This window comes from Corvus cornix, chromosome 2 (assembly GCF_000738735.6).
Source record: "Corvus cornix cornix isolate S_Up_H32 chromosome 2, ASM73873v5, whole genome shotgun sequence".
NCBI classification, from domain to species: Eukaryota; Metazoa; Chordata; class Aves; order Passeriformes; family Corvidae; genus Corvus; species Corvus cornix.
The window spans coordinates 91,740,444-91,765,054 of record NC_046333.1 but is presented as its reverse complement, the minus strand read 5'-3'; the positions used below and the strand labels follow the sequence as shown (position 1 = coordinate 91,765,054).

General features: G+C 38.4%; 1 protein-coding gene across 1 annotated transcript in view; it reads right to left on the bottom strand.

The window, feature by feature from the left end:
* The window catches only part of CTNNAL1 (catenin alpha like 1), a 57,451-nt gene that overhangs the window by 11,978 nt on the left and 20,862 nt on the right, over window positions 1–24,611 (bottom strand). Inside the window, exons 2-11 of the mRNA XM_039570676.1 lie at window positions 23,875–24,064; window positions 17,553–17,740; window positions 12,815–12,934; window positions 10,593–10,682; window positions 10,121–10,291; window positions 8,890–9,090; window positions 6,927–7,013; window positions 3,746–3,904; window positions 2,184–2,276; window positions 1,720–1,870 (exon numbers count right to left, since the gene is read on the bottom strand). Of these exons, the coding sequence (XP_039426610.1) occupies window positions 1,720–1,870; window positions 2,184–2,276; window positions 3,746–3,904; window positions 6,927–7,013; window positions 8,890–9,090; window positions 10,121–10,291; window positions 10,593–10,682; window positions 12,815–12,934; window positions 17,553–17,740; window positions 23,875–24,064 (1,450 nt within the window). The remainder of the gene's footprint in view (window positions 1–1,719; window positions 1,871–2,183; window positions 2,277–3,745; window positions 3,905–6,926; window positions 7,014–8,889; window positions 9,091–10,120; window positions 10,292–10,592; window positions 10,683–12,814; window positions 12,935–17,552; window positions 17,741–23,874; window positions 24,065–24,611) is intronic.

Genomic DNA, 24,611 nt, shown 5'->3' with positions numbered 1-24,611 from the left:
ATCTGACATCAAGAACAATTTGTTTGGAGAGCCAAGTATATGCTTTGCTGTGGCTGCATGATTCTCACCCTAATATTTTTAAATACAGTAATATATATATGTATGTATGTACACATGCACAGATAGACATAAATATAAAAAGGTTATCATTCAACCATTGTATGAATATGAAAAAAATCATACTGCATGATCAGCCCTAAAGATTCCAAATTTATTCTAACACATTAACAATAGAGTAATACCATAATTTAAGTTTCATTTTATAAAATATTCTCTTTAAGGAAAGCGAGTGTCACCCTGGCTCCCAAAACAAACAAACAAATCTGCTGAAAGTTAAAAGGCCCATAAACAGGATCTCTGATTGCTGCAAATATTTATGTGGTATTCCAGACCGAGGTGGAAGAACAGCTGGGATAACAACCGTGTTTTTCTCAACTGTCTCAAACTCCCAATAACTTGCTCTACACACAATTATTGTAAACCCAACCAAAATTTCAACATAGGTTTTCTTTTACAAGCCTTGAGGTTCAGGCACACACTCATTTAGCAACCAGCAACAACAATTTAAGATATTACACCCTGTGATTGGTTGCTACTGTGCTCGAAATGCTGGCAGTAAAGAACTGCTTACACAAAAAATCAAGAACAGAAAGTTAAACTACAAAATAAAGTCTAAAAATGAAAAAGGTCTCAATAGCAAGATGAAGTACTGTATCATTGATAAAGTGTCATCTAACCTGAATAAGGATTTATTTTTTCTGTATCTTAGATACAAAAAATTAAGTGTCCGTATTTAGGTAAATCTAAGCTTTTAAACCTGAGCGATTTTCTTAAAAATACAAGACATTCAGTATTATTATATATTACATTCTATCTGTATGCAATTATACCTTAAAAACTGAAACAAACACGTAGCTGTAAGAATTATAACAGGCTACACTAAAGACGTAATCTGAAAGAAAAATACGTGGTATAAAAATGATGACCAAAATGCCTTCCATTTTAAAGGTAAATTACCCTATGCTAAAAGTAGACACAGAATTTTTTTTCCTTAAGATTCCAAGCTTTTCTTCTACATGTTGTACAAATACCAATAAACTTACCAACCAGAGAAAATATCCCAAGATTGTGCAGAGTCGTCAGAAATTCCATCCAGGAGAAAGGACAGCAGTTTAAAAATCAAATAACTACATTCACTACATTATGAAGTGAATACAAGGCAAGCTGACAGTACAGAATATACATGTATACATGTATTTTCCACAAACACAGGACATTAATTAAACATGTCACAATTCAAGTTGTATCTTGACTGTCATGAATTGATGATATGTCCTAGATAGAACAAAGGGTGGGTGGAAGTCCTACACCCCTTGTATGTGAACACTGCTGGCAAACAGCTGTGTCTAACACTTCTGTGTCCTTTGAACAGTTCCATTTGATTTTGCTAGAACTAATCCCAGTGCAGAAAATTAAACATAGCTAATCTTACATAAATCAGGCCTTTAAATATTTGGCTGCTTTTATTTGAAAAAATCCAATAAGCAGCCTGATTTCACATCTATACAAACCCAATACATTTGTGTGTTACTACCTAGATCCCACAGGATGTGGAACTGTTTACTGCACTCCTCTCTTAGGAAAGCAGAATTTCCTGAATCACACTTAAAATTCTTAGACTTGAATTTAAATTTTTCTGTTTCTACACAGCATTCTTACCTCTTCTTCCTTCAAACACATCATTGATTTCTCTTAACAACAAAGACATGTCACTCAGTTGAGACTCCCAGGCCTCGCAGAACACCTCAAGATTTTCTTTTGCAATCTTGCTAGATGGATGTAATGCCAGGGTTTCTGCAGCAGAAATTATCTGGACAAAGAACAAAGCATTTGCTATTGCAAGTCCTAGTACATAGTGTTCCACATGAATTCACAAATGCCTCCACAAGCAAAACACAAAATTAAACTGCTACTATTATGTCTTAGTAGTGTATTCATCTGACATTTGCAGGCTTGATGATCTTTCTCTTGAGCTCTTTTAGCTACCACCCAGCATTAGTACATAATTCCTTCTTAGAAATGAATGCTTTGAACAGGTCATTATTAGGTCTCCTAAAAATTCACACAAGTAATTTTTATTGATTTATGTGTACTAGAAGAGGCCAGTTAGAAGCTGGACATACCTGTGGGCCAGTGACCTGAAAGGTATCTTCTGCATGTATGCAAGTAATCTCAAGGGGCTCAGTTCCAGAAACATGCCTCAATAAGCGACACATCTGAATTATTTTAAAAAATATTAAAAGAATCATAAAAAATGTGCTTTTATTATTAGTGAGAAAAGGTGTACATACAAAAATACACACAAACAAACACAAAGTTATTGACAGTCCTTTAAGAAATGTACTGGGGACTGCACAGCTGGGTGTTTCTCAGGGAGAATTAACAATAAAAATGGGGCTAAATCCTGACTTGGAAGGGATGGAAAATCACTGAGAGAAAGAAAAATCTTAATAAATAAAGTAAAACAAAAACAATTTCACATATTTAGGACTGAATAAAACTGAAAGTTAACAAACACATAGAGAACTTGGGAAAATTGTAGCTTAAGTAACTTCACCAGAACAGGCTTATTCAGCAATTAGCAACCATGTGGAAAATTTAGGCTTTCATCATCCAGGGGACTGAATTATCTTTGAGCAAATCAGTGTCAAATTAGTTTAATTAGTTTAGGGAAGTAATACTGCTTCCTTTTTTTTTTTTTTTTTTGTTTTTTTAGTTAGGTTAAGAGTGAACCTTGGGTCGAGAAGGAACATGGAAGTTTTCACATCAAAAGGAATTTGTAAGACAGAGACAGCACATATGAAACTTATTGCACTGTCCACCATCAGAAATGCTGTAAGGTCTCACATGCAAGCACTATTCAACCTCGTGGTTATGCCTGAAAAAAAAAATTAGTGTCTCACTGGAACACGAAACAGTCACAGATCAAGGGGACATTAAAGCTGAAATTAAAAACTCAAAGCATTGTTCTTCCAATCCTGGAAGTTCAAGGGTGTTGCTTCTGAATATTCATACTTCTGGGAGGAATCCTCGAGCCCTGTATCTCGTAATTTTTTAGAAATGAGTATTGGACACCATGCAAATACAGCTGCTGGCATCACCATGTTTCACGTGATCTATCTTTGTATGTCTCCTGCTGGCATAGGTACCTCTGCTTGTCTGTGAGACAAGACAGCAACAAGGTGCACGTGGCTGACATCCCCCCACACTGCTTCTCACAAAGGAGAAAGATTTTCAGTGGCCCTCCTGACTGGTCTTCAAAAAATCAAACTCACTGCATTAAGAAACTTAACTGTCTATCTCCAGCACTCTTGTATACCTGGAATCAGCTACTGCTGGATGCTGCTACTTGAAAGAGAAGGGTTATCGTCTCTTCTTGGATCTAGAGACTTTTTACTCATTACTTTTTTAGTCATGTTTTAGGCCAAATGTCTACATACAGATTGAGTCTAGATCCATGAGGAGAATTGGGCACAAATGTATATCCTTTCTACAACGCCTGCATGCCACAGTGACACCTCTGGCTCAGACCCTGCCAAGAACAATACAAAATTCAACAGCATACATGGAAAATAAAATAAAATTACAAAGCCACAGACCAAAGCCTTCCTAAAGAACAGATTTATGCAAATCCAGCCACTCATGTTCTAAGTGTCGTACACAATAAAAGCAGCTGTGAACTCACCTCAACAAGCTGTTCTTTCTGCTCTGATAGCTTGCAAGTATATTCTGCTACAGCTTCAAGATTTCCTTCTACTCCTGTGATTTTTAATGCTTTGAGAACCATATGATCTGTATGGTATTTTAGAAGATCTGTTGCCAGAGATGTTGCTGCACTGTGGACCTTGAATAGCATTAAAAGAAGGAGAGATAAACCATAGAAGGAAAAAAAAATCTATCCAGTACCAAGTCAAACAAGCTTAACAGACAGACTGATTTTTCAAGATGCAAAAAATTTACTGCCATGAAAGCTCACATAGAGCTTGCTTATCATCTGGGGTTTTATTTCTTCAATTATTATTCAAAGTATAAAGATAAAATCCACTACAATATAAAAAAAAAAAAGGCAAAAAGCCCCCACAAACAAGAAAAATCAACTCCACAACCAAATATGGGGAGAAACAAAAGAGCAGCTGGGTAAAACGAGGCCATGAAGTTATCACACCACTGCTTTCTGATTATGTTACAGCTGGGGAAAAACCAGGTGCATGAATCTGTGGGTCACCAAGTTCAGCATAAGCAAAGCACAATGGCCACTCCACTTCTTGTTAAGAACACACATTAAACTGTGTGAATCAGACTGAAGCCACACAAGTCTGAATTTATAATATATTAGAAATTAGAATTATCAGTGATGCAAAGAAAAGCTTGAATATAGTTGGCTTGTGACACAGCCTTAGGAAGGTAAAATGCACCTTTTCTACAAGAAGATGGGTCTTGAAGAAGTCTCAAACAGTCTCCCTACACTCCCAATAAGCAAGGAGAAGTTTCTTGTTTAAACACACCCCTAAATGCAGGCACACACTCAGACATTGTGCTGTGAAGGGCTCTGGTTGCCAACAGCTACCAGTGACAGCTGACGCTAGTTCTAGTAACTAGTCAGTAGGTTTACCTGCACCCTGCAATCAGCCCCATCTTAAGAACATTGGTAAAACCAAAATAGCAACCTCTTTAGAAACAGCAGAGTATGCTCATAAGACTATTACGAGTCTTGTAATACTGCACTAACTTTGCTAGAAATACACTGACCACAGAACAAACTTAAGTGTTCAAGAGAAAGTATTTTTCCAGCTCTTACGAATGCAATGAGCTTGGAACTGACTCTGTAGAGAAGAGTGTTTACTGGAATGGTATGTTGGGGTTTTTATTCCACTGGACTCCATTTTTACTCCTGTCCTCTGGCAGTACTTCCTGTTCTTCTGGATTTGTTTTTTAATTTCACAAAAGACAAGACAACTGAATTATTGCCTCAAAATTTGTTGCAATTGTTTTTGAGGGAGAAAAACCAGCTATGACAACCTTTACAAACTATTTATATAATGTTGCTCACATGGCATTAAATATTAGCACAAATCACTAATCCCAGAAATGAAGTCAGCTCTGAAGAAAGGATATCTGAAAGGCTTGTAATGTTGGAGCAGGAACTGGCAATCCTCATTTATATGTAGACTACACAGAGATTACCTTTTCATTAGAGATTCTTTTCATCCTGATCCAAAACAGAAATATACTTCTACTTAATGCTGTCTCTGATCATTAGCAGGAAATTAGTCTCAAGAAAGGAATATAACTTTTGTTTCTTCTATGAAAGGACAGATAGGTGAGAACTACTTCAACAAGGCTGTCTTTTGTTCTCAGTCACTCAGGCTCTCAAAAAAATTTTAATTAGAGTCACCATATCTGAATTTTACCAGTAGAAATGCTGGTTGCTGACTGGTACACTGCAGCCCCCCAAGTCAGACTGACAGGACGGCCCTCAGCCATGTACAGAAGGCATGGCCACTCTGGGATCAATTCAATCACTACACAGAGAACAACAAAAACGACATAATTCTCTGAACTTACTTCTAAGAACGTGAATCCTTTCTTTCACACACCATATTCCAGCCCCCTGTGGCTTTATGGTCTATGCAATTACATAGTTACATCCTAATTTGACTGGGAACTCCCCCACCTCATTCAGCACCTGGAGACAATGCTACTCAAAAGGGATAATCTTACAGTTAAAGCAGCTGAATGCCACTTTGGAAAAGCTCTGCTACTCATTTCCTACATAATGGTGACCAAATTACAAACCAGCACATAATCAAGGTCCAAAAACTGTGTATCCTCCACTTTCTGGAGCCGAACACTCTGCCTGAAAGCAGAAGTGCAACTGAACTGAAACAGATTGAAAGCACTGTTCAAATCTTCAGGACAGCTGCAAGAACTACAGTCCAGAAGACAAAATTTCTCATTTTCCCATGGTAAAAAAGAGGAGCATGATTTTTTGAGCAGTTGAGGTTTTCCAGTTACAGCAGCTGACAGCTCAGCCTAAGCGAGTTCACCACACTTCTCTAACATCTTTGCACTGCTCTGCGTTGAAACTCTCACTGTTCTTAATCTTCACTTTCCATCTGTTTAAAAGAACAGCACTTTGAAGCAGTTGAAAAGATAGCTGAGTAATGTGCAAATATTCAGGAAGCTGCCAGAAATCAGATTCTGTATTTGCTTCAATTCTGTGGAACAGACAAGGCAGCAATGCTATCCTTAATAGGAAGGGTGAATACCCTGAGCAGCAAGTGCAGTCCATCCCATGGATCAAATGAGGCAGCTATTCCATGTGTGTATGCAAGCTGACCTCAGCATACTTGCACTTAGGAAAAGAATAATGATTTACCACAGACACAAACACAGCTGCCAACTGCTGAGAAGAAAATCCTGAGTATAAGGCACTGTCATGGCATATTTCTGCTAAGGAAATCAATAGGACAGGTTAAGTACAAATAAACTACAAATGTAATTTATTAATTTGGGCACGCACTACAAGAAAATGTATTTACAAACAGTGATGCATGCATCCCCAAGGGAAGTTTGCCTTTACATTTAAATTAATGATTACATACTTCCAAATTAACAATTACATACATAGTACTTACTTCCAAACACCTCTTTTTTGTGGGTTAGCAATGAGCCTATGCATCTAGCAGATTTCTAATCAGTAAGGACAAAGATGATACTAGCTCCCTGATGTAATTCTGATAAGGTTACTCTTGTCTACAAATAGACTTTCGTCTTCTTGGGCACAGGATCCCATTTTACAACTTCATGTATGAAAAGTGAGAAATTCAAACTTGTTCAGGTAATCTTGCTTAAGCTGCACTTACCTCTCTTTTAAGTTCATTCATGCACTGGCATGTTTTTAAAATGGCTACTTCCAAGTCTTCCATGAGATCCTTTGTCTTTTGGTTTTGCTACAAACCAAAGAAAGAAACCAACAAGACATTACACAAATAACCCAGCAAACCCCACACATGCATTCACATCATGTGTCATTAGCCCAAAAAGCTTTAGAAGACAGCCTTTTCTTTCCAGATGAAATGCTTTCACTTGAGCAGCCTGTGTATATTCTACTTGAAAAATTCTTTTATAGAAACATTTATCACCAAATTAAATCTAAAACCAATAGCGATGCAATCTAATTGACTGCTTCTGTTCAACAGGAATTTATTTCTACACCTCACTGAACTTTTTTCAGGAAAAGGGTTTCCTTCAGCTTGACAACTGCCAGAAATCTTCTGCCTGACCATCCTAAAGTAAAACAAGCACTTAAGGCTTTTTTTTTTTTATATATAAACATCCTTTAAAAATAAAGTGGTACCTAAAATGTTATACCAAACAAACTGAATTATGGAATTGTTCTTCAGAACATTCACCTTGCAATGAAGCTGTTGAGCTGCAATCAAAAATCCACCTCACTGAGCTGTTACTATTTTATCTGCTGCTATGTCTTTAGTCACAGCTAGGCTGGGTTATTTATTAATGAAAATACTTAATGCATAAGCACGCATGTGCACACAGAAGTATTTTCACAGATCATATATATGCATAATCTTGTACTAGGCTCTCATTTCTACCACTTGAAATGTAGCCTGTAAATTATTTAGAGGTGATTATTTTCCACCAGTAATAGAGCTTGGAAATAGGCAAGTGTCCTGGTTTTGGCTGGGATAGAATTCATTTTCTTTATAAATCTGGCATACTGCTGCTTTGGATTTGTGATAAAAGCAGTGCTGACAACATGGTGTTAGTTATTGCTGAGCAGTGTTTACCCAGCTGCCTATGAGGGCTAACCACCAACACCAAACTAACACAAGCTAAGGTTTAGTTTTCCTACAGCTAAAGGGAGTCTATGCAATTAATATTCTATATGTGTCTTGTTTGTTGTAACAATATTCTGTGTTATCAGGAAGATTTATATGCCCTTCAAACTGCACTACTGCATTAAAAACACCTGACTGCAGTACCCGATTCAAAGAGGGGGAAAAGGAACAAAAATGCTTTCTCATAAGAAATACACTCAGTTAAGTAAATATCCTATACTAGGACACATCTGCCGTATTTCAGAGTGTTGGTAAGATTTTGTGCTATACATCTCCCCAGGAGCAAGACTGAAAGCAAGTCGGCATCAAAACCAGAATCAGCATTTTCCATCTCTGCTTTCACTTCCCCTGTTGCACATATCTTCTATCATTTTCAAGGAAAAAGTAAGACAAATGACACAGGCAGGCTTAATATGCTTCTTCTCTAAAAGCTACCATCATTTAAATAACATAAAAAAGGACAAACAAAAATAGCCTGGTCTTATTGTTTCTCTCCTTCTCCATAATATTCAAAAACCAGTCAATTTTTCAGAATGCTTCCCTTTCCAACAGTTTAACTGTTTTCAATATCCTGTTGAAAACAAGAAACAAATCTGTGGTCCCTGCTATGGGATCAAGACAATTGAATTCTCTGAACTACTCCACCAAAAGACCTCACTGTTTAAGACTGTGCAATGATACTTCTGTTAACTGCCTTGTTTCCACTCACATCTTCATTAAAATTAGTCTACTACCATCAGCAGCCTAATTTAGCCATCAGAGAATCAATGAAACAATACCACTGGGGTAGGGGAAGGACAGAACATATGGAAGCTGCAGAAGCACAGAACAAACTGTAGCTTCCTTGATCAGCTCCCACTGTGAGGAATACACTCAGTTCTCTCTTCCTAGACCAGAAGAAAGACTGCATTAAAAATTTCTTTTCAAAGTAGAGGTGAAAAGATTTACTTTGCTAAAAAGCTCTTACAGCTTGCATCCACACTGAAACCAGCTGCTCTAGTTCCATTTTAGCCTGTTTAGACAGCTCCAAAATGTGTTCTCTGTGCTCATGACTGGTATAGGCAGAGTCTGTGAAGTCTTCTGTATGTTCCAGGATAACCTCCAGCATTGTTGAAAGGTTCTCTTTTGAGAGAAAATAAAGATTCTCACGGAGACCTTCCACCTTGTTCTGAAAAAGAAGCACATCAGTTCCTTGAGAATTTATATGATTTTGTTGTGACACAAATGCAGAAAGCAGATCCATCATTTTACATTTTGTTTTTCTCCTTAGGGCTTTTTAAAATTATTCTCTTATTTTCCAAGTAATCAACAATTTGCTTGTGTCCAGACCGGCAGTATGGGACCTTTTTTTTTAAAGTGATAATGAAATCAGTAGGTTACTCCCCCCTTATCAGGAGTAACAGCAGATTGTTCTATTGCTGAACATCATTGTTCTGTTGCTGTCAATAAAAAGTTTCTAAGTTCAGTAAGGTTCAGAAATTAAATAAGTTTTCCAATTTTGTTTGATCCTTCCACATCCATATAATCCATTTTGAGCAGTTTTCTAAAAATGTGTACGTAGCAAATTTAATACTTTGGGGCATTCTCAGAAAATTTCAGTGGAAATTTAAAGGGGGGAAATAGATAAACAAATAAATTGAATCAAAGTGACAGGCTCAAAAGCAGTAAGCCATGGTTGCTGATTAACTGTTCTTAATGGAGTATGAAATTTAGAGAAGCCTTTATGTGGAAAAAAGTCAACTGAGCTACAGGATACGATTTCAATTCAGAACATTTCTTTTGAATGAAAGTTTGCTCTTTTAAATGTTTGTGTGCATATTTTTGCATGCAGTTTTAAAAACACTAACAATTACAAAGCAAGAATTCTCAAACAACAACTGTTTTATTGAAGGTCTAATCAGAACCTGATACTTCAGTTTATTGAATGTCAAGGCATCACCTCAACAAAACGTTAGAGTTCTGAATGCATGCTGATTCAGAAGGAGATGGCAAGTATCAGGAGGTGCATTTTGGCAATGACTATTAAATTATAGTCACCTCTTGTCAGATTCTGTAACGTTTTGGAACAGATATTTAAGTCAATGCTGCTGAAGAGATGCAGCTCTGTGATTTCAAATCTAAACCCACTTTTTTTTTCCAAAATCCTAGTTAAGAGGGACTTTATTGGCTGTAGAAAACAGTACTATTTCTACTCTTACCTTGAATTCTTTGATGCCAGAATATATGCTGATGGGGGCCATTTCATTTTCTCCATTTGGTCTAGAGTCAGTTACAATTTCTATTACCTGTTCCAAAGCTAGTCTCATCCGATGAAAAACTCCATCTTTGTTAATACGAGCAGATTCACAGTCTGGGTGCCTCAGACAAGTCTTTTTAAAGAAAGTAAAGTAACTATTATGAAAGAGTATATGCAGTATATTGAAATGAATATTTCCTGCTAAGGCAAGTCTAAAGAATGTGTTAGAATATGGTGAATTCTTTCAGTTAAACTGCTGTTAAGTAGAATTCACACCATTACTCAGAATATAAAGATCTTCTTTCCCTATTCTTTACACTTACACCCTTCTTCAGCATGAACTCTGAAGTGGGGCTGAGAGAGGAGAGTCAGCTCTCCTGGCAGATGTCATGCTTTGTGATTTAGCCAAGTTGTGTAGGGGTGCACATACTCACCTTTGAAGCAGTCAGGAGCATCATAGTGCACTTCTCAAGAACAGCCCTAGATGCAGCCATTCTAGCCTTTTTCTTCTCATCCTTCAAATCCTAAACACCAAAAGGAAAAAAAAAACCCAGACCCAAATATCACACAGTATCTAAAATATTAACTGCTTGTGAGACCAGAAAAAGGAAACTCTCTTGCAGGTGAATGGGTTGTGAGAAAGCTTCCTAATTTCTGACAACTGCTATTTTCAGCCTAACTCATGATCTAGAACTTACTTTTCAGAAAGATTTTAGTTTATGCATTTATTCTTGGCTCTATTCAATTCAGATTTCAAAGAAGGAAGATCTCCAAGATACAGAGCATGTTATGTAAACTGTTGCTAATTTTGATACCTTTATCATAGAGCATTATTCATAAAACAGAAAAATGAGGTGAAAAGAACAGCCGACAAGAAATATTTTCTGAAATGGAGGGGAGGGTAAGGTAGAGACAGAGAACACCTGCTTTTCATTGTACTGCAGTGGAGAAAATGTAAACTAAATCTTTTTTCTACTTGAGTGTTATATTTGCTACATACCAGTAATAAAGAAAGCCTTAACAGGCTGAAAAAGCAATTCCTCTGTATTTCTCTGCTTTGAGTACAGAAACTTATGAAGAACTTTCCAGGGAAAACTGAACTATACCCCCAGCAAAGTTCATCAAAAGAGGAAGAGTGCAGAGAATCCCTCAACATGCAAGGGGGTCTAACAATGGGAAGAACTTAGAAAGCTACAACTATGATCTTCTCACTGCTCCCAAAGACAGCTGAGTGCTATCTGAGTGTTAAACAGGCAACTGAATGGGACCATCTGAAGGTTTACAGGATGTAATTAATCCTAATATACCCTAGATTAACAAAACCACACAGATAAATCACATCAGCAGGCTGCTTTGACATTTTTATAATGTTTGTATTTAGCAACTACAGAAAATCTTTAAGATCAAAATCCCATTAAAAAAACCCCAAGCCAACAAAACAACTGCACAAGAAAACAGTTAATTTCTGAAATTCTGACATTACACTCTGATAAATCTGATGGCACTCAAGAATTTACGGCATACTTAAAAATCCTATGAGGGATGTTTCCTCCCCATAAGACTAGTAGTGCCACATAGCAGCCTACACACTGTAAACTGAGTGTATCAAGAAAGTCCTGAGACAATTGAAAAAGTGGCAATGTAGCACTCTTTCCAAAGGAGTCAAGTAGGCAAGGAAGGGAGAGCAAAAGACCACTTAACACTGAAAATCCAAAATAGTTGAAAAGAGTACCACTTCCTCATAAGGCATGTTTCCCTTTCACAGGAACAACTGCTTCAGGAAAAAATACTTCAGGGAAAAACAAGGAGAGTTCACTTTCAAGCAGGTATTTCCTTTAATTTTAAGTAGCTTTCCCAGTAATGGTTCTTTGACACCAAGCACACACACATCAACAGTAAAAGGAAACACAGGATGTTGGCCAATTTGTTTATACAAACTGAATTCTGAATTTTGCTAGATATTAGAGACTCTGTATATTTATATCGAATCCTGGTTTACCTCTGAACAGAGGACTGGATTATCAAGGGAAAGCAACTAGAGTTCACAGCAGAAGTCTTAAACCTCAGTAAATCCTTTAATATACATGGAAGTAGCAGGAAAAAAAGCTTTTGGTATGAATGACAGGCTTTGAAATCGTAGCTGCTCATAATAAGAACATAAGAAGGTTTCGACCGAAACCTAGAAAAATATTCCATAATAATAGTAATAAAAAATCAAACTCTAACAAGCCACCAAGCAGATGCTTTATTAGAATCTAAAGATTTCATGTTTGGAGTTTTCTGAAACAATGAAGTCCTTTCACTATGTGCAAACATCAAATAGTTCTGTCAAGTAACAACAGACAAACTCTCTACTAGAGTAACGAGCCAGAAAAGTTAGAGCCAAAACACAGTGACTGAAGCCAAAGAAGAATGCAAATAACACACACCCAGGCTTCTGGAAGGTCAGGTCAAATAATGCAGAGATATTTCTCAGGCTGAGCTTTAAGATCAAAAGATGTGTTTTGGGTGGAGCAAGGAGAAGGTAGGTTCCAGAGACAGGATACCAGCAACTGTTTTGTTTTCTTTTATCATCCCAGAAAAACCTGTATCTTCCTGATAATAAGATGAAGATGATACTGTGCAACATCTCTCACAACCTTTTATTAATACTTACATTTTGCCGATCTCCAGTTAAATGGGCAAACTCCACCATTTCATTTCCAAACTGGCTGAATATTTGTACAAACTCCTGGAAACTACTGACTTTTTCTAGTTGTTCCATTGTTGCAAGAACCTGCAAGATAGGAGAAAATACTGTAGATTATCAAGATGCTAAAAAAACCCATTATCATTGAACTAGGAGTACTATTATTTACAGATGCTTTTAAGTTGTGTCATTTAAAATGTATATATTTTGTTACTATTTAAGCATTAGTAACAGCTGGAAATCAAATGTAAATTATCATGCTTCATTCAAAATGAGTCATTTGTTGTCAGCACTCAAAAAACACTTTCCTTGCTCCTTACAGGATTAAGAGTAACAATATTAATGAATTCAGTTTCCAGATTCAGGAAAAAATGTGGTTTTAAATTTAACATGGCAGTAACAAGTGCAGATTATATTCCTGTGTTATAACCCTGTGTTGTAACTCTATTTCAGACGCATAACTTTTAAAGTCTAAAATCACTGTTGTGCAGACAGGTGTTTCAGTGGCTCTGTACATTAAAAAAAAAGGCAAAAGAATTAAACAAAACTAAACACAAAAGTTAGAAATAAGTTAATACACAGTTTTATACTTCCCATAACAACCTACTCCAACACTGGAGATTTTTATTAGTTGCATATAAAACAAAGAACTAAATATACGCAAGTTGTATCAAACTCTTACTCAAGATACATTAAAGCATGTAAAGTCAGCATTTTTTAAAACATTCAGCAAATACTATCATAGAGCTTATAAATTACTGATTACTGAAGGTATCCTGTGAAGTCACTACATTATGGATTATAACAGAGATTAACATCTGCTTTTTTCAGGTTAGACATATACTTGCTAATCTCAAAGGGACCTTTCAAATCCACTAAATGTCTTCAGAAGGGAAAACACTAAAAGCAGTTCTTTATTGTCGTTCAGACTGGAGATAAGACACCACATGAAAATTTAACAGACTGTATTTGAAAGGGAGAAACTTCAACTTATTTTTCCTTTTCTATGCCAAAAATACCTTCCCCTCAACTACAAAAGCAGTGTACACACCTGATTATGACAAACTCCCCCTTCCCAGCAACCTTGGCAAACTCTCCTAGAAGCACCCATTTGTTTGTGATAGAGCAGCTGTTCAATCTCAGTTGTAAACTAAGTAAAGCAAATGTTCCACTAAACCCTGTGACTGCTGTGGAACTGACTGTTTATCAAGCAATATTAGACTGCAGCATCTGCCTGAGTATATTATGTTGGGCAGCCAGTTCCACAAAGGCTGTAGAAACAAGGACTTTCCTGACTGGGATGTTCACTCATGAGAAAGGCTGGAGTGTGAAGGACTTGGAAGGAAGATGCACAAATATGTGAAAACAGCAGTATGAGAGTGGAAGAAGGAGAGAACCACAGGACTGGGAAAGGGAAGGTGTAGAAAAGTTAATGTGGATAAAAGAGGAAAACATACAAGCTAAGGTTCCACTTTCTCTTCTAAGAATAGATAAAAACCCCTATTAATTATGCTCAACCATTCTTGGTTTAAGCAAGTGTAGCACTTTATGAGTATGACCTTGCTTTCAAACAACTCTGTTAAAGTTTTCTGTGTTTCTCTCATTACAAATTTCTTGTCAAATAAAAATTTCAGTGAAAGCACATGCCTTTCCATTACATTGAATAATTCTAGACACCCCAGGCAGAGCTGACATTCCAAAAAACTGTACAGACAGATCTAAATTTATCTAAAGCTTATTCAAGAAGCTGTTCCAATGCAAAATACCTGTGATGTCTTCATAATTTTTCATTTTAAAACTTCAACAAGAAACATGCAGATAGTAATGAAAACGTACAATTTTATTTAAAAGGTTAAAAACACGTGAAAAACCCAAGGCTGTAAGTTCTTATTAATATCTAAGTTAGCACTAGATAGTGCACAGCTACTGCTGCAGGATGAATGTCGCCTTGCAGACAGCAGTCGTAGGCTGACATCACTTCAGGGCACATCCATATTTTGATCCAAAACAAACAGTGCAGCAACTCCTCCACTATCTCTCACTTCCCTGCTCATTGTTCTGGCTCTCCTAACCTGACTGGTGACAGTGAGTGGAGCAAAACCTTAAGCTCACTGATGCAGTGACTAAGTCTGATGGACAATGAAACTCATGTTGTAAGGTAGGAAAGACGTGGGCAGGGACAGAAGAAAATGTATGCAATCCAAGAACACAAGGACAGCATATATGGTGCAGAGGATTTGGAAGCGGGAATCTGGATCACTGGGGATCATCAGCCAGAGGCTGGATTCTGGTATAGATCACCACTCTGGAAGACCTCAGTCACTTCCCTCATCTGTCTGAGGGATTGGATGTCCAACCGCTCATCTGTTTTTCTAACCTTTGCCCTTGATTGACTCTTTATTCACATGAGGAAGATAATGACAATGAAAATAAAGATGTTCAGAAAGAGGCAGCAAAAAAAAAAAAAAAAGGCAATAGAAGTTTAGTATTTGGGATTCAGTCTCTAAGATAAAAATGGAGCTGAGATCTTCTGGAACAGTTACCCATTTCAAGAAGCCAGAATCTTCTCCAGCTGGCAGTACTGATGATCCTCTTCCTACCTTTCCATCCTCTTTGCCACATTACACTATGCTGTCTCAGTGTATTTGTGTGCATTTCTTAAGTCCCTGCCCGTATTATCCCTCTACCACAACATTTCCTACAGAAAGAACTATTTTTGCTATCCATCATAGCGGTGTCTGACACACTTTTCAGGAGTGTACTCTATAAAAATTAGGGTATATATAAATATTAGGCCTGCTTAAGACACCATCATTTGTTTAATCTGTCCTAGAGATGTGAATCGCTCTACTGATACCACAGATGGAAGCAGACTTTCCCAAACATGTGCAGTATGCACAGAAAAGAGAATGCAGTAAAACCCAAGAGACCACAGAGACTAGCTGTGTCCTGAGGTGCATCAGGCACAGCATTGACAGCAGGGCAAGGGAGGGGAAAAAAGGGGACTGAGGGGAGACTTCACTGCAGTTACAACTTCCTTGTGAGGGGGAGAGGAGGGGCAGGCACTGATCTCTTCTCTGTGGTGACCCGTGACAGGACCTGAGGGAATGGCCTGAAGTTGTGTCAGGGGAGGTTTAGGTTGGATATCAGGAAAAGGTTCTTCACCCAGAGGGTGTTCAGGCACTGGAACAGATTCCCCAGGGCAGTCTCACAGCGACAGCCTGACAGAGTTCAAGAAGTGCTGGGACAATGCTCTCAGGCACATGGTGTGACTCTTGAGGTATCCTGTGCAGGGCCAGGAGCTGGAGTTTGATGATCCTCATGGGTGCCCTCAAACTCAGGATATTCTATGATTCTGTGCCTATGGCAGTCAGAGTCAGATATACTTACTCCGGACTATGAGATTGCTTGAAATGCTTTCAAAATTAAATGCTGCACTTATGCTTACTATATTCACATCAGTGTATATATGATGACATTTTCATACATGTTTAAAATTATCAGAAACCTAGCCTGCACCTGTAAGGGTATATCCCTCCTTATCCGTTCATGATGCATGCATTTGCACAGTTGCTCCATAGCCTAAATCTGTGGTACCACACGCCACTTTTGGAAAAGTAAATTAATTAGGATTACTGCATGGCTGCAGACAACAGCAGAAAAGCAGCAGAAGGTATTAAACGCACCACAAAGTACAAAAGAAGACCAAAGCTGCAAGTAACTTCAGCAAACTGTTATTGATAAAACTGCTGCCACCTGAATCAACCACTGGGAGAAGAAATGAGCACAAAGACAGCAGATCAGTGCTGCCAAGTCTCAAGTCAGAGAGAAGCAGGTAATTTCACTGGTTTTGAATCCTGGACCGAACTGTCTTGGATCTAGGCACTGCAAAATAGAGACCAGTCAGTCCGGAAAGTAAACTGGGACAAAGGAATAGAGACAGCATGAGGAGTCAAAACTGGAAAGAGGGGCACTGCTCTGGATTACCAGTTCAAAACTAATGGAAAACCCCAGGCCTTATCAGGTTATCATTTTTCAAAAATGAGATTTTTCTATTTTTGTTTTAGCACATTGTGAAGAAAAAAATGGAAGGGTATCCTACAGGCAAGACAGTGAAGTCTGCACTGCATGAAATAGATTACATTTGAGGTTAAATGGGCCTTCATACATTATTTAAACCAACCAAGGAGTTTCATGCTAAGTTTCAAGACCTAAATTAAACTGCACAGAAACCTTTTAGTCTGTAAGCCTCACTTCACTAGCACAGAATTTTATGTGCATTCCTCACAGCTTTTTGCTTAGATGCCATAATGCTCTTCTTGTCTCGATCCTGACAGTACAAACATCCTGTCATTAGCAAGTAGAAGCTTTTATTGACCATTTTACCAACAGACATTTTTCACCTCACAGCAAATTTAAAGTTAAATAAGCAGTAACACAGCATCTTCTCCAGCATACTTAGTGAATAAAGCAATACAGGTGACATAAAACGCAGAGTCACTGAGTATTATTTTAATCCTACTGACTTAGAGACATCCCCTTTCAGATACCTGGTAGGTAAACATGTGCAAGATGTGCATTCATTTTTATCTCTTTATTTTACAATTCCTTCAGAGAGACAATGAAAATATCACATCATTTACCATCACTCTTTTGCACTGACTGCAGGTATCAGTTAAACAAAACAGAAAAGAAGCACAAATACCTTGTTTCTGGAAGTTATAATTTGCTTAATAACAATCCTGTCTGCTAACACCAGCACCTTTGTGACAGAAGAAAGCAACAATCTTGCAGCTTTTACCACACCCGTTTTGTCCGTAAAGATTGTAATGTGGCTATCAGATTCAGGATGATCCAAGCTTGCCACATCTGTAAGCTGTGCAATTGTTTCACCTAGAAGAAAAAACAAAAATAAAGTAACTTTCCATACTTAGAAGAAAGTAACTTTTACCTTTGAGGGATAAGACAATTTCAGAGCTACCTACAACTCTTTATTTCATTTCACTTCCTTCGACTGACTGTTGGTGGCACCCTCTCCATATTTAAATGTGGATTACTCTTCACTTGTACCTTATTCTTCCATCTGTACCATACACTAATTTTCTTAAAGTAATCTACAGATATCTGAGGGGGGGAGTGATGGGTGGAGTTGGGGAGTGTGGAGGGAGAAAACATTAATGGGTGGCGTTTTTCTGATTTTAATAGCAAAAGTCAAACCAGTGGCCACACTTGCAGGATAATCCACTGAAAGAGTGGGATGCAGCAAGAAAGAAAGAACTACGAAGTCCCCTCCACTTTCCAAATTTCAGTCAGCATTCCCATAATTTATGGATTTCCTATTCCTGTAGAAGTCTCCAGGCATGAATAATAAAGAGATTCCAAACAGTAACTTTGTAACTTCCAAGACTGAAGCATTATAGTGAGACTACTGCACTTTACATTCAAAGGAAGGCCACTAAACAGGGCACTGTCAGAGACAGGAGAGGAAAAAAAGGCAAAGAAGTACTGATTTTCAGCTCATCACTGTCTTTTCACTCAACTTCCATTAAGTTAAATAAATAGTTAAACAGGCTTAATTGACCACTTTTATTTTTTAGGCAGTTAAAAATTCTACATCCAATGCAGCTAAGGGATTTCTTTATCTGAGAAAGAAACACAGACCCTATCCAATTAAACCTTCTGGAGTACCCCAGATAATAGTACAACAGACGAAAGACAGAGCAATTTGCTAGTCTATAACCAGAGAAGGGCTGCTGGGAGACTGAGCTCAGGCAAGCTCTGAGACATGATTTTTGTTAGCATGCAAGACAAGCTGATCAACCCACAACTGACCTATAGATCGTTCTTGAAGATAAAATCTAGGAGATTTGATCAAATTCCCTATGACTCATCTTCAAAACCTCAACTAAAGTAGTTCACCTAAGCAGGCAACATACTCCAAAAGCCTGATAAAGCCAGTGCTCCCATATGAAGAACCTGCACTATTCTGGTACTCCAGAAATACCACACACTATAGAACAAGGAAAGCGTGACAGCCCTTCAAACGACAGAGCTCCACATTTCATAATGTTTATGTATAGATTTCTCTGATAATTGTAATCCCTTGGGTTCTTAAGCTGCCTAAATAGGTATTACATTATGGCAAGGAACTTCCAGTACATTTGGTGGGACCAGGCTAGGTCACAAAAGGCATGCTCCAAATAATTAGGGCATCAGTCCAATATACTGTACTCTAGTATGGTCTGAGACAGTGAATTCCACAGCTGAAGGGCCTGAAAATGAACAGAAGCAAGAGGAGTTATAAAAGTACAGCTACAATTCAAAGGGTGAGGGGCAGCCAGATGCACTACCAGTGAAGCTGTACGCCAAGTCTCTGGTCAGGCAAGGAAATCATTTGCCAGCAAAACACATTGGGCATTGCCTTCTCCACAGTCCAATTCATTTCAGTTCACATCAGTCTCTAATGGTTCACCTTTGTCAGCAGATTAATCTATTTCTTTGACCTCACAATATCTGTGACAACATAAAATGCTGTAGAAACACACAGAGAACAATTAAAACAGATGCAAAGTTCATTTGGTTACCAAGAAAGGTTGTACATCATTATCCCATTTCGTATGCTATGGGATTCACCTTCTTGAGGATGAATCAAGTCATCGGTGAAGCAGCTAGTCATACGAAGAGATATCAGGGAACACTGAAAGACCTGCAACATCTGCCTGTCAAAAACTCCAGTCAGCCCTAGAAACTCCAGACTTCTGGTAACAGAACCAAGGCTTCCTCCTCTGCCTGTAGATCTGCAACTACAGGAACAGGAATTAAGCCCTGGGAGTAAGCTATGAGGAACAAGACCTGTTAGGGTGAAGAAATGGAGCTAGGAAAGCTACACCCAGCTGGGTATACACCAGTCCATAAAACACATCTGAGCATGTCAGAGAAACAGTTCAGTGCTACTGTAATTCTCCTATCATGGCTGAGAGATTGTAACCATTGGGTGATATTTCCAATGACAGGAAGACAACTGTCACATCCATCTCCAAGACGGCTAACAAGAAAAAAATCAGGCAATTGTGGGCTAGTCAGCCTCACATCAGCCTCCCTGATTATCACTAAAATAATCTTGGATGTTATTACCACATGAAGCAGAAAAAGCCCATCAGGAAGAGCCAGCACAGACCCGCCAGGGTGAATAGTCCCTCACTGATCTGAATGCCTTCTATGATGAGATGATACTGTTTTTAAAAAGAGAAAGTAACGGATGCTGTGCATCTCAGCTTCAGCAAAGCCTCTGACATGATCTCCCGTAGTGTCCTGATAGTCCGTATCTCTTGATGAAGTTAAGTGAACAAAAAGGTGGGTAGAAAATGAACCTGACTGTTGGGCTTGGGGATGCTGATAATGGGTACAAAGTTCAATGGGCAGTCAGCATCCAGCGGTGTCCCTCTGGGACTGGGAAGAGTTATCAAAACTATTCCCTGGATGATGACTCAGCACATTCAGCAAGTGTGTGAACAATACCAAACTGGGTGAGTGTCTGATACTGTGGAGGGCAGGGCTGCTAGACAGAGGGACAGGCTGAAAAAAAAAAAACTATCTGATAGAAAATGTGAAGTCCAACAAGGGCAGTAATACCACATCTAGGCCAGGGTAACACCACTCAGCCCTACATGCTAAGATCAGCTGTCAACAGGGAACTTTTGTGGGCAAAGACATGGAGGGCCTGGAAGACAAAGAGTTGAACAGGAGTCAGCAATAATGGCCAGCTGCATGTGAAAGGCTGCAGATAATTCTTCCCTTCCTTTTGGCACTCGTGAGGCAGTATCTGGAGTACCATGCCCACTTCTGGGCTCCTCAGCACCTCAGCTGACATAGTGGAGCAAGTGACAGAAGGAGAGAGGTGGAAGGGAAGGAGTTTGTTGTGCCACAGGAAGAGAAGGCCAATGGCAGAGCTTTCTGTGGTCCACATCTATCCCCCTAGTGGGCAGGTGTGGAGAGACACAGACAGACCGACCCCAGTATGTACGGCAATGGAACAAGAAGCACAGAACAAGATGTAAGAAAATACTTTTGCCACGGCAAGGGTAGTCAAACACCCTTAAGTAAGGATACAAAAAAGAAGTAAGAAATGAGAAGTGCACAAGATCTCCATTCTTGAGAGTTAAAATGGCCCTTATGACTTCAGTTATTCTGTAATATTTATTTATCCATTTAAATTTCTGTTTTTCAGCCTTCTTAATTTAGCCCTCTCTGTACTAAAACTCAAGGCAAAAATAGGAGAGAGCTATTTATTGCTTTTATTTTACTCCATGTCTTCCTTTAGGGCTACATAGTCAACTGGCAGAGAATACTGGAAATGTTATGACACTAACTCATTCCTGACATGTGCTTTTCTCTTTTAAATTAGCCCTAGTTTTAGAGAGAAAAAAAAAAAAAAAAAAAAAAAATCACAGATGGGCATCTAAAATGTGCTTCTTTAAGTTACATTCCACTACTATACTGTCACTGTAAACATTGACACAGTGCAAGAATGTTAGGCAAAATCTGCTACATGACCCTCTGCGGTGTTTTAGGATTCTATTTTGAGTCAATCAAATTACAAGGTTTATTACAAGGAAATAGTCATAACAAGTTTGAAACACTTCAGATCACTGATTATACCCTTCACAAGAGACAGATACAACATCTGTCATCCTTCAAAGCCTCTGAAGGATATGCAGTTGATTTAAAGACTCCCTACTTTTCTTAGAAACTGAGATGCTTAATGTTCTCAATCCTTTTGTGTTGAAATCTATCTTCTATGCCTAACAAAATCTCCATTTCTGAGACACAATCTAATTTATTGGCTAAAAAGAAGTATGAACAGCTTTACCAGACTCTCTGCCCTAAAGAGCAAAGGCTTTCTGCTGCCGTCACCCTCAGAACATAGATTCTTTAATACAAGTCAATAGTCTTGGCTATAATTGTCCAGGAAATTTTTTTGGCTTGCTTGGGAACACCAAAGTTATTAAAAATGGCACTTGAGCAACTGTGTTCAGAAACTGAGTTCAGAGGACATTTATCCATAAGAATTTATCTGCTCAAAGGATTGTGTTACTTTGTCCAGCACTGAACAGTCCACAGAGGTAGTAATACTGGCACAAAAAGCCCTCCATCAGACAAGTAACCAGGAGCAAACTTGTTTGCTGTACTGAATTTCCCATGTAAGTCTTCAGTTAGATCTCAAATGCAGGGAACAGCTGAGCCATGCCAAGGTAAATGTGAGGCTGACAGAAATGTAAACAGGCCATATCTTCACTTCTCTAGACTGAGGCTATTACTGCGTAGCAGGAAATAAAACTTACAATGCAAAAGAACTATAGTCTTTTGCTGGGATAAAATACCACAGACTATTTTTACATTCTGAGCTCCTCCTGCATACAGTGATAGGGAGAAAAAAATATTTAACCACAGCATAACTGGCAAAACAAGAAAGAGAAATTCAGACTGCACTGCTCTTCCAGCAGCTGAGATTATCGATGTGAACTTTGGAAATTTTGGCTTGTCAGCATTTTACTTGGATCTCTGAAGAGAAAACACATGCTTCACATAACAAATGGAATGATTTTAAATTAGGACATATCTGTTTGCAGCCAAGTTTACTGGAGCAATAGGAATTTTCAGTTTAAAGTTTATCCAGAACAGTTCTTCAAATCACAAGAACAATCATTCATCATCAGCGTGTTTCTAGACATTGTGACTCATTGTTGAGGGATTTTCAGAGGATTTTTTACGGCACCATGCCCAATTTCTAAGTTTCTTCTTTTCCTTTTAATCACAAATAATAGTATGAACTGCATCCCTGAAGTCTGAGGCCAGAACAGCGATTCAGCAAGACATGTAACACCAGTTAGGACAGCAAAGACAAGTTTTTCAGGACTGTGAGGTCATTTCAAAGATAAAAACCAAACACCCACCCAAGCCCCCTATTCAACTTAACAGATCAGTTTTAAGTACAGTAACCCACGTCTTGGAGTAGAGCACTGCTCCATCCTGCAGTAATCAAGACATTAGTGCTGAAGGGTTGTTGAAGGGTCATTTATTTGTCTCCACAACAGAAGTTCAAGATTGTCTCCCTGAAGCTGCAGCAAGCCGAATGTCTGTCACACTTGCAGGTTCATCCACCTGCTCAAACTGGGAAAACTTCAAGTAGAATTTCCCAAAATTCAAAAGTATTTGAAAGCAAAAACAAAACCTCACCCCACTAACAACAAAAGGAACATTTTACTAGATGTCATCTTGAAGGGTTCACTGCAGATCTAAGGACATGCATTTACTGAGGGCCACTGAAATATTACGCAAGGAATAGTACTTAGTATCTAGGAAAGTAGTTTCTAGCACAACACAGATATTCCCTTACAGCATCAGAGAATGCAACCCCCTGTTCACCTAGACAGTCTTCTGGGAGAAGGAGAGTGACAGCAGGCAACTCAATTATCCACACTTCACATTCAATTCACACACACAGCAACTTTGCAACAAAACCTGAATCCAGCAAAAAGGCAAGCACAATATGATTTTCGTTCTACTGAAAGGAGTCATCAGATGACTGATGTGAGTCATCTTACAGAGTGTCCTGATGAAATATGGGTTGACACCGACCTTCATTCAGACACTGAGATTTGGAATGCAGTGACCTCAATAGCATAACACTCAAATAATACTCCGCTGTTTTAACTTGGCAGCAATAAACTGTAAAGTTGTATTCCCAACACTCAGCTCTTTGTAGTAACATCATAAAAAAAAGAGCAGTCAGGTAATTCCTTGTGGCAAATGATCCTCTAAAAATCAAAGCCAACACACAATTCCATTCCCTATTCGTAAGATGACAGTAATTTAAGTAAGTGACAAAATCAGGTAACAGATCAGGCCTTGAATGAACCAGCAGAGGAAGGTTAAGCAATTAAATAATGAAGTTCTTACATTATGCCTGACACTAAAAATAGTGTGCCAAAAATGGCACAAGTACAATTTCATGAGTAACTACATACCTGCTCTCCTTGCCTCGATACAAGCAACACTCATTTCCTCCTTCAGCTCATGGTTTTCGTTGGCTATGGCTTCACCCACAGTAACAAATCTCCCGACTGCCAGGTTAACGGCTTGGCCCACTCGCTGAATTGCTTGCAGAGTCTTGTCTGAACGCTTTGGTTTATCCTTATGATTAATAAGAGTAGTTATCTGCAAACAGGAAGAGTTATTTATTAGAACATTTTAACTTTAATACTAAAGGCAAGTTTTGAATTGAACTCAGTAATAGATTTTTATAGTACTTCACTAATAAAATGTAGTGTTGTGCTATGCCATGAAGTATCATTTAACTTCTCAGAGAATGAAAAAAAAATTTGGAGTATAGTTAAGGTTGCTCATTGTCTGTGATCTCAGTTTATCTCAAGTGAACAGAGGGATTTTTATTTTTCTTCCCCTCCCATTTGCAGTATTAAAATAAGCTGCCCTGGGTCTCAACAGCCTTTTTCACACTAGACACAGCCCTTCCCCCGTTAAAATATCCACCATACTCATAACTTAAACACCCTCAATTACACGTTTCCTAGAATTCAGAAAAAGGTTGCCATTTAGATTACAAGTTATCAGTAAAACAATTTGTGAGGACATTCCTATTTTGAACTCCTGACTTGGCTTTTCCGACCACTGTAGAGCAATACACGTTCCCTCTTGGATCACATAGGCTGGAGATCAGCTGCACACGGGCTGCAGGAGACTGAAG